Source organism: Eptatretus burgeri, chromosome 17 (assembly GCF_056783735.1).
Source record: "Eptatretus burgeri isolate ZD-2024b chromosome 17, Ebu_testis_v1, whole genome shotgun sequence".
Taxonomy (NCBI): domain Eukaryota; kingdom Metazoa; phylum Chordata; class Myxini; order Myxiniformes; family Myxinidae; genus Eptatretus; species Eptatretus burgeri.
The window spans coordinates 10665043-10680289 of record NC_140977.1 but is presented as its reverse complement, the minus strand read 5'-3'; the positions used below and the strand labels follow the sequence as shown (position 1 = coordinate 10680289).

Here is a 15247-nt window from a genome sequence, read left to right as displayed (position 1 = left end):
ATGAGTCAATAACCACTCACAAGGAATGGAGAGAGACAGAGACACAGAGAGAGACACTTAGAATTAGAATTGCCATTGATCCCGGCCAAAAGATCAGGCGTTCCACGGTCACGTGATACACAGATACCGCATGTTGCTGAAAGTCTGATGGTGCGTGAAGGCATCATTCGATCTTGCCCACAGTCCCTTAGATTTGTGTCACTTCATTTATCCTTTTATTGAACTCGAAATTTTGTTTCCGAAACATACCTGGCTGAGTCGGTGTATCTCTACAATTGGAATGCTCGTCGGTGAATGTTTTTATTTTTGGTTTCTTTTTTTTTTTTTTTTTGCCTTGAAAACAACCTGCAAACCTAACTTGACAAACCGGCAAGGAAGGTGGTGGAGTTTTTCGGTGGTTTTGTCAAAGTCCGACCAAAAACAACCCACAGCTCCCTTTCCTTGTAGGTCCCTCCAGACCACGAGAAGCAGTGCCCAGCAGAACCTCAGGAGGGTGCACTTGATTAGAACGCTCAGGCAGCACGATACGGGCAACGCCAGGTGATCCAGCTGTGACCTGCCGTTGTTGATGGGACAGGAACTGCCGTGTGTTCAGGCTGGTTTATGGCAATCGCTGTATAATCCCAAGATTTTTTTTTCTGGCTTTCCTTGTGCTGCCTTCTAACCGTCGTCAGTTTGTTTGCCACTCTTTGTCTCGTGGAAATGGACTTTAGCTTGTTCTTTTTCTCCTGAGCAATACCTACCTGCTGTCCTCCATGTGTTCCACTCCCATTCTTCTGTCCTTATCATCCCTAAGCTTTCTCTCCTTCATCCTTCACTCCTTTCCCATTTCCATGTTTTGCAGAAGTGCCCCCCTCTCCTCTTGTTTTATCCTTTCCTCACCCCTGCCCCCCCCCCGTTCTTGTCCTCTAAAACCACGTTTCATAATCCACATTGTTCTCTTGACTTCTTCCTCAAACCCTCATCCGATCTCACATCTGCAAGGGTGGATCAAGGTTGGCGTGGACTTCTTGTAGAGTGTCTCAAAACATAATAGTTAGGTGCTGGGATGACACAGTGTACCTTGAGCAAGAAGCGACATCAACAGTGGTCAGAGCATTCCAGGTAAAACCAAGATGGTGACAAATGGTCACATGTGCTGTGTGGAACAGAGGTGTATCGTCGAGCTCAATGTGAAGGAGAACGTCAAACGAACTGAAATTCACTGCAGACCTTCAGCACAATTGCGGATGCACGGTGTGGCGAGTTAAAAAAAAAAAATCAGCAATTTTGCGAGCGGTCTTGAGTATTGTCACGTGCAGCCAACTGCCGTCACTTGAGCAGACATTTTAACGTGTTGAACGACGAATTGTGGAGAATCGCCGGATTGTGAACTTGCAGAAGAATTGGATGTCTGTTGCAAGTGTGAAAACATTCATTCATATAATGGCACAAAATTGAATATGGTGCGTGCCATTTGGGTAACAGAGGACCTCGTGTGGCCGTTGCAAAAAAAAAAAAAAGAGACTGGAACACTACCAGAGGGAGGGAAGTGATTGATCGGAGAATTTTATGACTTGTGATTCGACCACGGTTCACGCTGGATTGCGTCAAACAGAAAGGGTGGACACATTCGTCGTCACCAAATTCGAAGTTCTGACTTCACCCTAAAAGCTTGTATGGCTGTTGTGTTTAGACGTCATTATAGTTTAATCGATTTGACGTTTATTGAAGTTGCAAAAAAAAAACAAAAAAACAGAGAATCGGTGGACACTACACCAGTAACCAGTTGTACAATCGAGTGAGACCAGCAGTGGGACCCTGGTGCCATCTCATGGCATAACTTTAGCCATGATAATGATTAATTATCCTTGCAGTGCAAATGTTCCCACCACTACTCTTGTATGGACGGGTGGGAAGTCTAAATCGTCCCTCAAACTGGACCCACACTCGTCACACTGAATTTTTTTTTTCTTCTTTTTTTTTAATCTCCTTTTGATTACTCGAACGTCTCACTGGCATCGATATTTTTCTCGAACAAAAAGTCCACTTCAACCTTGAACCGCCCACATTTACGTCTTCTCACTTCTTTAATTCGATACTCACCCGGCTTTAAACTAATTTAACGTATTTTGCTTCATCCATGCCTTATTGTTTTCCATGATTGTCCGTCCCTCAATCTACAGGATCGTTCTAATCAGTGCCAAACGATCCTTCTGCACCGTGTTCTCTGTGCTGCCTTATCGTGACCATCCAACTTATGGGTATGTACAAAGTTGCTTTTGTTCCACTTTTCTTTTACAATGTTGCCAATGTTGCTTTTGTTCCTGCGTTGTGGTTGCCAATGATGCCTGACTCAGTGGTGTAATGGTTAGAGTGTCCGCTCTGAGTCTGGGAGGTGGGCGGTTCAAACCCCAGCCGAGTCGTATCAGATACTCTAAAAATGGTACGTGCTGCTTCCGCGCTTGACACCCAGCATTTAAAAATGATTCAACACTGACAAATGACCATAGGTTGGCAACCATGATGCAAGCTTCGATGGGCCTAGTGGCCACACCCCTGTGTTGAAGTTCCTTGCAAAGGAACTCGTCTTATTAGCTCACCTGGAACATAATTCAGGTGAGCTTATGGGATGGCATGTCGTCCGTCCGTCTGTAAACACTTGCAACTTCTCTGAAACTGCCAATGGGATTGTGACTAAACTTGGCTAAAATGATCATTGGTGTAGTGGAACTCAAGTTTTTTTTTTTGTTTTTTTTCATGGCATCCTCCCCCTCCACCTATAAATCGATCATCATAAGGTTTAAAGGTCCCAAAAGTACTTGAATTTCGATCAAGTTTGACCGCCATTTTGGCTTACAGGAAAATCTTTAACAATCTTCCTTTTGTCAAACCGCTTAACTGATCAATGTGAAACTTCAACATTGTGATCAACTTCTCATGGGAAATATAGTCCGTTCACAATGATGTCATCAGTCATGTGGTATGGCAGCCACATTGGATCAAAGGAAAACCTTCAAAATTCATCTTCTCTAAAAACGTTTAACCGATCAATATGAAACTTAAAACCAGTGATCGATTACCAATGGAAATGTTTGATCTCAGCAACTGCATGATGGACACAAAGTCCGACCAGCGATAGACAAGGATTCCCCGAAGAGACCTAGTACCAAAGGAATGAAGTGTCCATCTCAGATCCCTGGTAAGACTCCAAGTCTCACATCTATAGAGCAAAACTGGAAGCACCAAGGACCTGAAGACTCAGACTTTCATCCTCCCGCGCAGATACCGGCAGCGCAACACCCCATGATCCAATGAATCCATGACTCCCCATGCCCGACCGATATGTCTATTGCCCTCTGGCTCACAGCCAGCAGAGACATCAGTATCACTGCCAAGGTAAGTGAATCTCTCCGTGACCTCAACATCCTCACCACAAACAGGTACAGACGAGATAGCAGCATCCAAGATATCATTGAAAGCCTGGCTCTTAGTTTTGACACAGGAAACTCATAATCCCAGCAGCTCCGACTCCTCATTCAGCACCTCGAGGGCCCCCAAAAAGATATCCAGAGTCTCCGCAAAGATGACTGCATCATCTGCGAAATCAAGGTCAGAGATCTTGACATTCCCAAACAAGGCACCGCAGCTTGATTTCTCCAACATCCTCCCCAGAATCCAGTCCATACAAGTGCTGAAAAGTGTGGGGGCCAGTACACACCCTTGACAAACTCCCGTTCTGACTGGAAATATGTCGGAGATTATATCACCACATCTCACAGCACTCTCAGTACCAGAGTATAGTTCAGACATCAGATTGATCAGTTTTGGTGGCACCACACGAAGAGTAAGAATCCTCAGAGGGCATCCCAATTCACTGAATCGAACGCTTTACAGAGATCAACATAGGCTGCAAGCAGCCCCTGCCGAAACTCTCGTCTGCATTCGGTGAGGACCCGAAGAGCAAGGATACGGTCAATAGTTGACCTCTTTGGTGTAAAGCCTGACTGCTTTGGATGCTGGTACTTAAGTAGACGTTGGCAAACCCCATCAATAATTATCCAAGCAAAGACCATCCCGACACTGAGAGCAACGTCCACCCTTGGTGCACGTTCAGTTTTACGCCTCGGCTCCCTGAACAGCTCAGCTCTGCCTTTCAGCCTGACGCTGCGACTGGTCAGTGGTATCCAGTGTCCCTTGAGAGACAAAATTATTCTTCGCCCTATGGTGAGTTCAAAGACACCCACCAGCAACATCACAGATGGTGGCCTTGAAGGCACTCCACAACTCTTCAGGATTCCCCAAAGCACCCAGACTCCCCAAATCTCCACTCAGCCTGTTCGCAAACTCCTCAGCTACTCTCTCGTCCTTGAGTTTGCCAACATCCAGCCTAGGCTGGGATGGTACCATTCTCCTGGATTTGAGCTGCAACTTCAGAGCTGCTACAACAAGCCGGTGGTCAGTATTGAGGAACTGAGCACACTTGTAGACCCTGCTGTTCTGGATTATCCTCCAGCGACCATTAATGAATCCATGGTAAGTCTCCTTTGCCACACCACCAGCGTTGGGATACCTAGTCCAGCAATTGGCCTGTGGGCGCTGAAACCATGTACCAGCCACTGGAAGTCCATGACTTCTTTCACAAAGTCAAGGAACTCGGTGCCATTCCGATTTACAGTTCCAGACCCATCGGGACCAACATACGTCTCATAACCATCCCTATCAGTTCCAGTGGATGCATTGAAATCCCCAAAACTCGAAGAATATCTCGCTTGGGGCACTGATCAACCACAAACTCGAGCTTGGCATGGAATGCGTTCTTCACGGTGAGATCACTCGCCTCATTCGGAGCATAAACAGAGACCTGGGAAATGACACCCAAGGAGTGACGAATCCTTAATCTCATAATGCGCTCGTTGACCGGTGTTACCTCAATTATCATTGGACTTAGCTTATTGGACACAGCCACAGCAACTCCTTTGGCATAGTAAGCATCAGAGTGACGAGACCAATAATGGGTGTAACCACCCACCATGATCTCGTCACAATCTGGTCTCCGAACCTCAGAGAGTGCTGCAATACTGATGTCCAAATGCTTGAGCTCAGATGATAAAGACAGGTGATCATCCTCTCTTAGAGATAGGACATTCGAGGCACTCACCCGAAGGGACCGCCTCAGGTTATCCCAAGGAGACCGCCGTCTGGTTGATGATACCTCAGCACCACCCTGACACACACCACTGTAATTTGACCCTGGAGATTTACCCCATGGTTTTCCTCCTATAATAAAGGAATGGGGGTCGGTCCCTAAGGCTTTGCTCCAATCCCATCATCCAGTGAGCTGTCCTGTGAAGGGCAGCAGCATCGTTGGTATTGCCACGGAGTGGGTTTTCAGATTTCCTTACATTTGTGGGTTTTGCGGAATGTAGTGTTTTACGGTGGCCGGAGTGCAAATCCTGCTACCAACCTCCTAAAAAGAAAAAGAAAAAGAAACCCACTTGCAAGCGGACATCCGCAGACACAGTTGGACACTAGAAATGGATGGCTGTTGTCTCACAAAGGAGCTCCTCCGTCCTTTGACAGTTTTTTGTTTTTATTCCTGCTGGGTGTCCATATCATACACCCTCCTCACCAAGAAACCTGGTAGGGGAGACTGTTTGGTCGCCGACAACCTGACCATGAAACACGTTAGTGCAGGTTTACATGACACCTGTAGCAAGTTACAGAGCTAATCTGGCTTTACCTGACAATAATAATGTTATTGTCAGGTCATCAGAAATAATAATAAAGACCTGACAATCGTAATAATAATAATGCTTATCTGAGTTGACGGCAGGGAGTGGCACGATTGTGAACATGTCACTACGACCTGACCTAACATGTATTATAAATCCTTCTGTCACTCCACTTTTTGGCAACCAGCTCGGTGAGATGCAGGACCATTGGTTGTCTTTTTTCCTTGAAAAAAAAATCAAAAATGTAAATCCCAAAAAGCCAAACTCAATTATTGCTCCACAGTTTCCACCACAATAGTTTCCTTGAGTCTGGCACGCAGCTTTCATCAGGATTTTTTTGTGATTAATTTGTCCCTCCTGTGTTTGGTAGGGAGATAAAGGGGGAAGGTGGACGGCAGCGCCATCCGTCCAGCTGTACGCCGTCCGCTCGAGATATTGTGGCCGGGTTGGAAGGAGTAGACGTCGGAGCTGACGGGAAGGTAAGTGGGTGGCTTTAAAAATGCAGTGTCCGTCAGTTAATAAACTTTGGTTTGTGGTACCTTGCTCTATTGTTTTACCTTTCTTGAACATTCCACGCACTCAGAATGTTTTCTTTATGATCTCCCACTTTTTTGATGGATCTCTCATGATCCATCTTGTTTCACCTCCATGCTGTGAATACTTGTGTCTGACCGGTCTTGCTCTTGTTTCCAGTCCCTCAAACAACCTGCTGTGTCATCTCCCCACCAGTTCCTAATCATTACTCTTGTTCACCTCCATTCAAAAGTTTTTGTTTGTTAACTTTTCACCCTCATTAACGTAGTGCTTCACTCGTATGTAACCTCCATTTCACTTTGATACTCCTTTATTAAAAATGGTAACATTTATTTATTTTTCCAACATTAATCATCTGTTTTTTTAAGCTCATTTATTAAGCCTCCCCCTATAGGATAACGGGAGGCTTTTAGCTGTTGTTGGGTTTGTTTCTGCAATTGGTGCCCCCAATTTGTCATGGTACCTCAGTTTTTTGTAGACCCTGCGGAGTACTAAACCACCATTTAGGTTTTTTTTTTTTAATCTTTTTCTTCTTCTTCTTTCTTCTTTTCCAATTGTATCTCGGAGCCAGCTGGCACTTTCGGAATGAAATTTTGCATCAATAATGGGAATACAAAGTATGTGGGGTTGCCATTTTTAAGATCATGACCAAATTATAGACATTTTCACATTGTTTACCATAACTCGTCAAAGCTTTGTTTGATTGGAGCGAAATTTCCCTTTATACATAGCCAAGAGTAAGGCACACTTACACAAAATTTACAACATACCCTTCCGGGTTAAAGGTCAATGTGTTATACCCCAAGGAGTTCTAAACCAGAATTTGTGGGTATTTTTACCCCCCTTCCCTTTTTACCACTCAGCCCAATTGGGCTAAGGGGTATTGTCATCGTAGGCGTTGTCCGGGCGTCTGCCAACTTTTGGTTTCTGTCAATTTCGAGGAGAACGCCTTGTCCGATTAAATCCATTTTTGCAGTGTGTGTTGGGGCTGGGTAGAGGAAGGTTCCTTTCGATAATATATTTAGTGCGATGCGATATCCAATATGGCTGCTAGGGCAGCCATCTTGAATCTGGTTTCCGGACAATAACTTGAGAACGGCTTGACAGATTGATTTTATTTTCATAGGGGTATAATGGGGTTGGTTAGAGGAAGGTTCCTTTCGATATTCAGCACATTCCGATATCCAATATGGCGGCTCAGGCAGCCATCTTGAATTTGGCGAGCGTCTGGGCGTCTGTCAACTTTTGGTTTCCGTCAATTTCGAGGAGAACGCCTTGTCCGATTAAATCCATTTTTGCTCGGTGTGTTGGGGTTGAGTAGAGGAAGGTTCCTTTCGAAAATGGGCATGCTGCGATTTTCAATGTGGCCTCCATGGCAGCCATCTTGAAATTGGTTTCCGTCGATTTCGAGGAGAACGCCTTGTCCGATAAAATCCATTTTTGCAGTGTGTTGGGGCTGGGTAGAGGAAGGTTCCTTTCGATATTCAGTGCGATGCGATATCCAATATAGCAGCTAGGGCAGCCATCTTGAATTTGGTTTCCGGACAATAACTTGAGAACGGCTTGACTTGTTGATTACATTTTTGTGTGATATAATGAGGGTGTTTAGAGGAAGGTTCCTTTCGATATACAGCACATTCCGATATCCAATATGGCGGCTCGGGCAGCCATCTTGAATTTGGCGAGTGTCTGGGCGTCTGTCAACTTTTGGTTTCCGTCAATTTCGAGGAGAACGCCTTGTCCGATTAAATCCATTTTTGCTCGGTGTGTTGGGGCTGGGTAGAGGAAGGTTCCTTTCGATATTCAGTGCGATGCGATATCCAATATAGCAGCTAGGGCAGCCATCTTGAATTTGGTTTCCGGACAATAACTTGAGAACGGCTTGACTTGTTGATTACATTTTTGTGTGATATAATGGGGGTGTTTAGAGGAAGGTTCCTTTCGATATTCAGCGCAATCCGATATCCAATATGGCGGCTAGAGCAGCCATCTTGAATTTGGTTTCCGGACAATAACTTGAGAACGGCTTCACACATTGATTTTATTCTGGCGAGGTATAATGGGGTTGAATAGAGGAAGGTTCCTTTCCAAAATGGGTATGCTGCGATTTTCACTGTGGCCGCCCCGGCAGCCATCTTGAAATTGGTTTCCGTCAATTTTGAGGAGAACGCCTTGTCCGATTAAATCCATTTTTGCAGTGTGTGTTGGGGCTGGGTAGAGGAAGGTTCCTTTCGATAATATATTTAGTGCGATGCGATATCCAATATGGCTGCTAGGGCAGCCATCTTGAATCTGGTTTCCGGACAATAACTTGAGAACGGCTTGACAGATTGATTTTATTTTCATAGGGGTATAATGGGGTTGGTTAGAGGAAGGTTCCTTTCGATATACAGCACATTCCGATATCCAATATGGCGGCTCGGGCAGCCATCTTGAATTTGGCGAGTGTCTGGGCGTCTGTCAACTTTTGGTTTCCGTCAATTTCGAGGAGAACGCCTTGTCCGATTAAATCCATTTTTGCTCGGTGTGTTGGGGCTGGGTAGAGGAAGGTTCCTTTCGATATTCAGTGCGATGCGATATCCAATATAGCAGCTAGGGCAGCCATCTTGAATTTGGTTTCCGGACAATAACTTGAGAACGGCTTGACTTGTTGATTACATTTTTGTGTGATATAATGGGGGTGTTTAGAGGAAGGTTCCTTTCGATATTCAGCGCAATCCGATATCCAATATGGCGGCTAGAGCAGCCATCTTGAATTTGGTTTCCGGACAATAACTTGAGAACGGCTTCACACATTGATTTTATTCTGGCGAGGTATAATGGGGTTGAATAGAGGAAGGTTCCTTTCCAAAATGGGTATGCTGCGATTTTCACTGTGGCCGCCCCGGCAGCCATCTTGAAATTGGTTTCCGTCAATTTTGAGGAGAACGCCTTGTCCGATTAAATCCATTTTTGCAGGGTGTGTTGGGGTTGAGTAGAGGAAGGTTCCTTTTGAAAATGGGCGTGCTGCGATTTTCAATATGGCCACCATCTTGAAATTGGTTTGCGTCAAGGGGCTGAGGGGTTATGCCCGCTTTGCGGTGCTATTTGTTTTTTCTGTCAACAAAGATTAGTTTGTCTTGCACACTGCTGGTACAGTTCTTTGGTAGCCATCTCCCATTGTATGTATGCATGGGGGTATGTTGTAAAACTCATCTTTTTTTCTTTTTCTTTTTTTTTTTTAATTAGTAATTCTTTCTGGTTGATTAGTATTATATCCTTGACCGACTTTTCTCGGATTGTGACCTAATTAACAAAAACACATTTTCGATCATAACTTGAAAAATTTTCCTCCGAATTTCATGATGTTGAGTATTTTGGATAGGTTGCACATAGGGACACATTTTCTTTACTTTACACTCTATCCCTAAATCGTCAAGGTTGAGATTATGTGGCGGTCCGAACAATACGCGGCCATTATTGGATCTTGGGAGCTGGGAGAGGCTTTTCTGCCTTTCCGGGAGATTGCTTTGTGATCCCAGATATCTCGTTTTTATACTTTCGCAAGCATGAAACAAGTGTTCACGTATTGCCAAACAGTGAAAGGTATTAACACCCTGATTCGACCGTCTGTGAGCAGCATCCTTCGATTGCATTGAAAAAGTGCACCTTGTAAAGGGCTCAAAGCACTGAGGTTTCGTTGTGCCAGGTCTGGGTCATAAGTACAGTCCATCCAGTCTTTCTGATGATGTTTGACATCCTGAAGCTCATGGGAGTCGGGTGTTGTCATGGTATTGGAGAACGTCTGCGTGTTAGTGTTACGGCACATTGTCCAAATGTTTGACTTTAGATTCTTTACTGTTTTGATTAATAATGCTTAACCGAGTCTCCAAGATGTAAAGCAGGCTGCACCATCACATGATATGTTTTGATGACCGGGATCCAAACAACAATAATAATCTATCTATAATTCCAGCAGTGTGTGTGTGTGTGTGTGTGTGTGTGTGTGTGTGTGTGTGTGTGTGTGTGTGTGACCGCTGTTTCTCGACAACCGCTAGTCCGATCTAATTGAAACTTGCCAGGTATATTGCTGGGGACCTGAGGATGTGCCTTTTCAAGGTTTGATATTAATCGGACAAGTGCTTCCCAAGTTATGGCCATTTATTTACCAAACCAATGACAAGACACGTTGCATGGGCGTGGCCGATGGGGAAAGGGAAGCTCAGCCGCGTTCCCCATTACAGGTTACAACGTACGGGCTTCTGGATAATGATGACTTCGTGTATTCTAATAATTTCTCGATTTCTTATGCGCATTTATAGATAAACACAATGCCGCAAGTTGTGATTGTTTTCATATGAGACGGTGCAGAAATTTCGGTAACATCAGAGTGCTGTTGTGCTCCGAACCAGGAAGTAATTTTTTTTCTCTTCTCTTCTCTTTTTGTTTTTCCTTGCGATGACATTGCGAAAAGGTAAAATACGTTGACGCTAATTGAATAATTGGCCATTAAAATCTAAATTGCGAATCATCGTAACTGTGATATGTGAACTTCCGCGCCACGCACGTACGGGCACGCGAGAGCGAAGAAACGGCCTGTGTGGTTGTTTGTTGCTCGCGGTTGGAATATTTTTTTTTTTTTTTTTTTTTTTACAGGCACGTACTAGTAATAATAATAATAAAACGATATCTTTTAATGCTTCATCTTCCTCTTTCATACATGTGGTACTCTTTACGATATCATAATGCACTACCCTTCTACTATTTAAACAGACTGCTCTCAATTCGACCTCTCCTTCATACCTTGCCTAAAAAATGCAACTGTTGCAGCGTTTCTTCTCTCCATTCTCTGAATTCGCCTTTATTGCATCCATCAAGAAACGTGCTGAATCGCATCTCTGACGTAAAACTTAAAAAAAAAACCCAGTTTGCTATGAATGTTCGCTTTCTATCAACCACTCTTTTTTTCCAATTTCAGTGCCAACTCACCCCTCACTCTCAAAGCAACCATCACACTCTTCTCCCTCCAAGCCTTCCTCTCACCTCTCTCAAAAACTCCCCCCTCACTTTTCTCCCACCATTTACCCCCTCACACATCCTTTTCAAAGTTGCCCCCCCTCTCATCCACAAAGCTGCCTCCTTCCACTGCCCTCTCACCTCCATCTCTTCACTCTACCTCCTCAAATCCTCAACTGCCTTCTTCCCCTCTCTTCTCTGCCCTCTCACCCAACACCACAGAGCCTTTTCTCCTCCTCATCCAGCTCCCTCCCGTAGCTATTCTGCAATCCCCCACACTCTTTCAACAACCCTCCTTACCTCCCCCCTCGTCCTTTGTCCAACCTCCCCATCCCCTCCCTCCCCTGCACCCAAAGCCTCCTCCCCTCCCTCTTCATTAACAGTGTGGACCTCAAATATCCGGGGCCTTCGCTCTAACCTTTCAGATCTTTCCCTACAGGTTGCCACTGACAAACCAGACATAATCTGCCTCACAGAAACTTTCCTCCCCCAAGACGTGTCTGACTCCCAAGTATCTCTCCCTGGTTACTCCCTCCTCCGGTATGACAGACCTGAGCCTCGTCCTGATGGAGGAGTTGCTCTCTTCATCAAAGGCTCCATTCCTCACTCTCCATGCACTGCCTTCACTCCCCCACACCCCCAGGAATACCGCTGGCTATGGCTTCCCTCCACTCCCACCTCATGTTTATATGTGTACTGTACCGTCCACCTAACAGTGATGACTCCATCTTCACCTCACTATCCGAAAACATGGACCAACTTCTATCTTCTCATCCAAACTCTCTATTTCTCATATGTGGCGACTTCAATTGTCATCATGCCAGTTGGCTCAGTGTGGGTACCTCTCTCACCTGTCATGGCACCTCAGCAAAAGCTTTCTGCGACTCATTGGGACTGACTCAATTGGTCAACTTCCCTACCCGGATCTCAACCAATGGTACTCCATCTCTTCTGGATCTGATTTTGACAAATTTCCCTGACAATATCGAATCGAATCAAATCTGTTTCTAGTGTATTTTCCCCCTCCATCCCCTCCCTTACCTCAAATGGCAGCACTGCTGATACCGCACCTGAAAAGGCTGAATGCCTAAACTTGGTGTTTGCAACTAAATCTTGTGTCCAAAACGCATCACTTTCTCTACCCACCTGACCCAGTCACACCCATCTGTCCCTGGACTCTGTGTCCTTTTCTCCTGACAAGGTGGAGAGCTTGCTGTCAAACCTCGACTCAGATTCTGCAACCGGTCCAGACGGCATCAGCCCACGTGTCCCAAAAACCTGCTCTTCTGCTATTGCTCACCCTCTTTCTGTTCTATTCACCCTCTCACTTGCTCAAGATCATCTGCCATCTGCTTGGAAATCAGCAAACATTACTGCACTGCATAAAAAAGGTACAAAAACAGATCCCTGCAACTACATACAGACCAATCAGCCTTCTCCCAATCATCAGCAAGGTTATGGAATCCATCATCGCTTCAGACATTAAATCCTTCCTCTTCTCCAATGGCCTGATTTCCGATCATCAATTTGGTTTCAGACCAGGGCACTCTACCCTGGATATGCTGCTTCTGTTCTCCCAACAATGCATGGAGGTCCTCAATGCCAGACAGGAAATCCGAGCCGTATCCCTGGACATATCACGTGCTTTTGACACCGTCTGCCACCCTGCCCTGTTCACCAAACTCTCTTCCTAAAGTATCCAAGGCCATCTCCACTCATGGCTGGCAGACTTCCTCTCCTGTCGCAGTCAACGTGTGGTCATAAATGGAGTCCTTTCATCCCCTCTTCCTGTCCAGGCTGGAGTTCCTCAAGGTAGCGTTCTGGGCCCTGTTCTTTTTCTGGTTTTCATCAATGATATCTCCGACTCTGGAGAATCCTCTATATCTCTTTGCTGATGACTCCACCCTCTGCCGTACCATCGGTCATCCCTCAGACCAGCAAGCAGCAGCTTCTTCGCTCACTGCAGATCTGGATAAAATCACAAACTGGTCCAACACGTGGAACATGTCTTTCAATCCGGACAAATCTCACACTCACTGTCTCTCCGAAAGGACCATTCAGAACCCCCCCCCCACCCCCCATCCACTTTCTCAACAATCCTCTGGAAGAAGTTCTTTCTTTCAAGCTTCTGGGTCTCACTATCTGCCATGACCTTTACTGGGAAAGCCACATTTCAAACCTCGCCTCCAAAGCCAGTCGCCGACTGGGAATCCTCCGTCGTACAAAGTCCTTCCTCGGCCCTCTTGAGCTCCTGACCACTTACAAAGCTTTAGTCCACCGCCTGTTGGAGTACTGCTCTCCCCTCTGGGCTGGTGCTCCTACCTCCCACCTTTCTCGGCTTCACGCTGTGGAAACCAAGGCATTTCAGATCATTGGCATCTCCCGCAATGAGGCTGAGTCTTTGGGCCTCTCACTGCAGGCTGGTAAGTGGTCTTTCTGTCTTCTACCGACTCCTCTCCAGCCTCCCCCCCCCTGCTCTCCCTGCGATTTGTCCCCACCACATTTCCGCAGGGCGCTCAAGGTCCGCCAACAACCCCCTTCTGGTAAAACTACCAAAATCACGAATCACTGCTCACCTTCACTCTTTCATTCCTCTTTTTTTTTCCCGCCTTTGGAATAAACTCCCTCACTCTATCCATTCCCATTCTTCCCTCCAGGCCTTCAAAACAGCTGTTCACCACCACCTCTTATCATCCCCCATCCAAATCCTCGATCTTTTCTACCCCCGATAATCCACCCAAGCCCACCTCCTTCAAATTCCCTGCTTTCCTTCCTGAAAGTCCCTGTAATGTCCATCTTGTATACCCCAAGTTTCCCGTCCCATCCCTCTCCCTTCCACAGATCTCCTAATGTCTCTGTTCCCCACTGTTTTGTCCTTCCCACTCCCGCTCCTCTTGTCTCATGCCCCCCTTGCTGTGCGTTGTGTTTTTTTTTTTATTACGGTTTTAATTACGACGATAACTCGTGAACCACTGCAGTGATTTAAACCAAAGTTGGCACAAGTATGTACAGTAATACAAAGATGAACTGATTCAATTTTAGGTTAAACGGGTCAAAGGTCACGGGCCCTTTGAAAAATCATCCTGTTGACCATTACTCCAGTTAGAAGAATCTGATGTCTCTCGTTCTTCTCTCTCGTGTGACCTTGTTTTGCCTCTTATTTATTTATTTATTTATTTATTCACAGGATCTAAGGCTCACAGTGGAACTGCCACACGCACGCTCGCACGCTCGCACGCTCGCACGCTCGCACGCTCTCACTCACTCACTCACTCACTCACACATACACACATACACACATACACACATACACACATACACACATACACACATACACACATACACACATACACACATACACACATACACACATACACACATACACACATACACACATACACACATACACACATACACACATACACACATACACACATACACACATACACACATACACACATACACACATACACACATACACACATACACTCGCACACATGGACAGACAGATGAATGCATGAGACAACACAGGATTGTTAGACGAGACAAACACAGCTACTGAGCTTGGGGGAAGTGCCGTCACTTCTCGGGGCACTCTGGGTACCAGCGACGTCACAGCCTACCTCACCGCACTGGGGCATTTAATGAGGAAAAATTTCCTCCTCCACATGGATGCCAACGTACAATTTATCATGTGACCTTTAATTGCGATCAAATGTAATGGAGGGTTGGCATCGAACACGGGCGCAGGCATCCGTTGACTCGTTCGCGTCAGTTTCTTTATTTTCACAAAGTCATACGTTGAGTTTCCCCAATTTCCTTTCCCTAAATTATTCCCTCACCCCAGAAGCCTTTCGACTTGGAAACCCAATGCAGGTGCGTGTCTTTCCCTCAAACGTCATCTAAATGGCTCGATACCGCAATACCATTGCATCTGAATAAAGTCTCGAGTTCCATCTTCACATCTGAAGGGCTAAGACTTGCAGTCGTGTCACCGTGACATC

The 15247-nt window shown here is 45.6% G+C and overlaps 1 protein-coding gene across 5 annotated transcripts in view; it reads left to right on the top strand.

Annotated features, from left to right (window-relative positions):
* Nucleotides 1-15247, top strand: part of LOC147009292 (CDK5 and ABL1 enzyme substrate 1-like) — a 43702-nt gene that overhangs the window by 12005 nt on the left and 16450 nt on the right. For 4 of the 5 annotated variants that reach the window (XM_085862057.1, XM_085862056.1, XM_085862059.1 and 1 more), the window contains exons 4-6: nt 448-540; nt 2166-2243; nt 6085-6193. In XM_085862057.1, the coding sequence (XP_085718183.1) occupies nt 448-540; nt 2166-2243; nt 6085-6193 (280 nt within the window). The remainder of the gene's footprint in view (nt 1-447; nt 541-2165; nt 2244-6084; nt 6194-15247) is intronic. The other variant, XM_085862058.1, reaches the window with a different exon arrangement.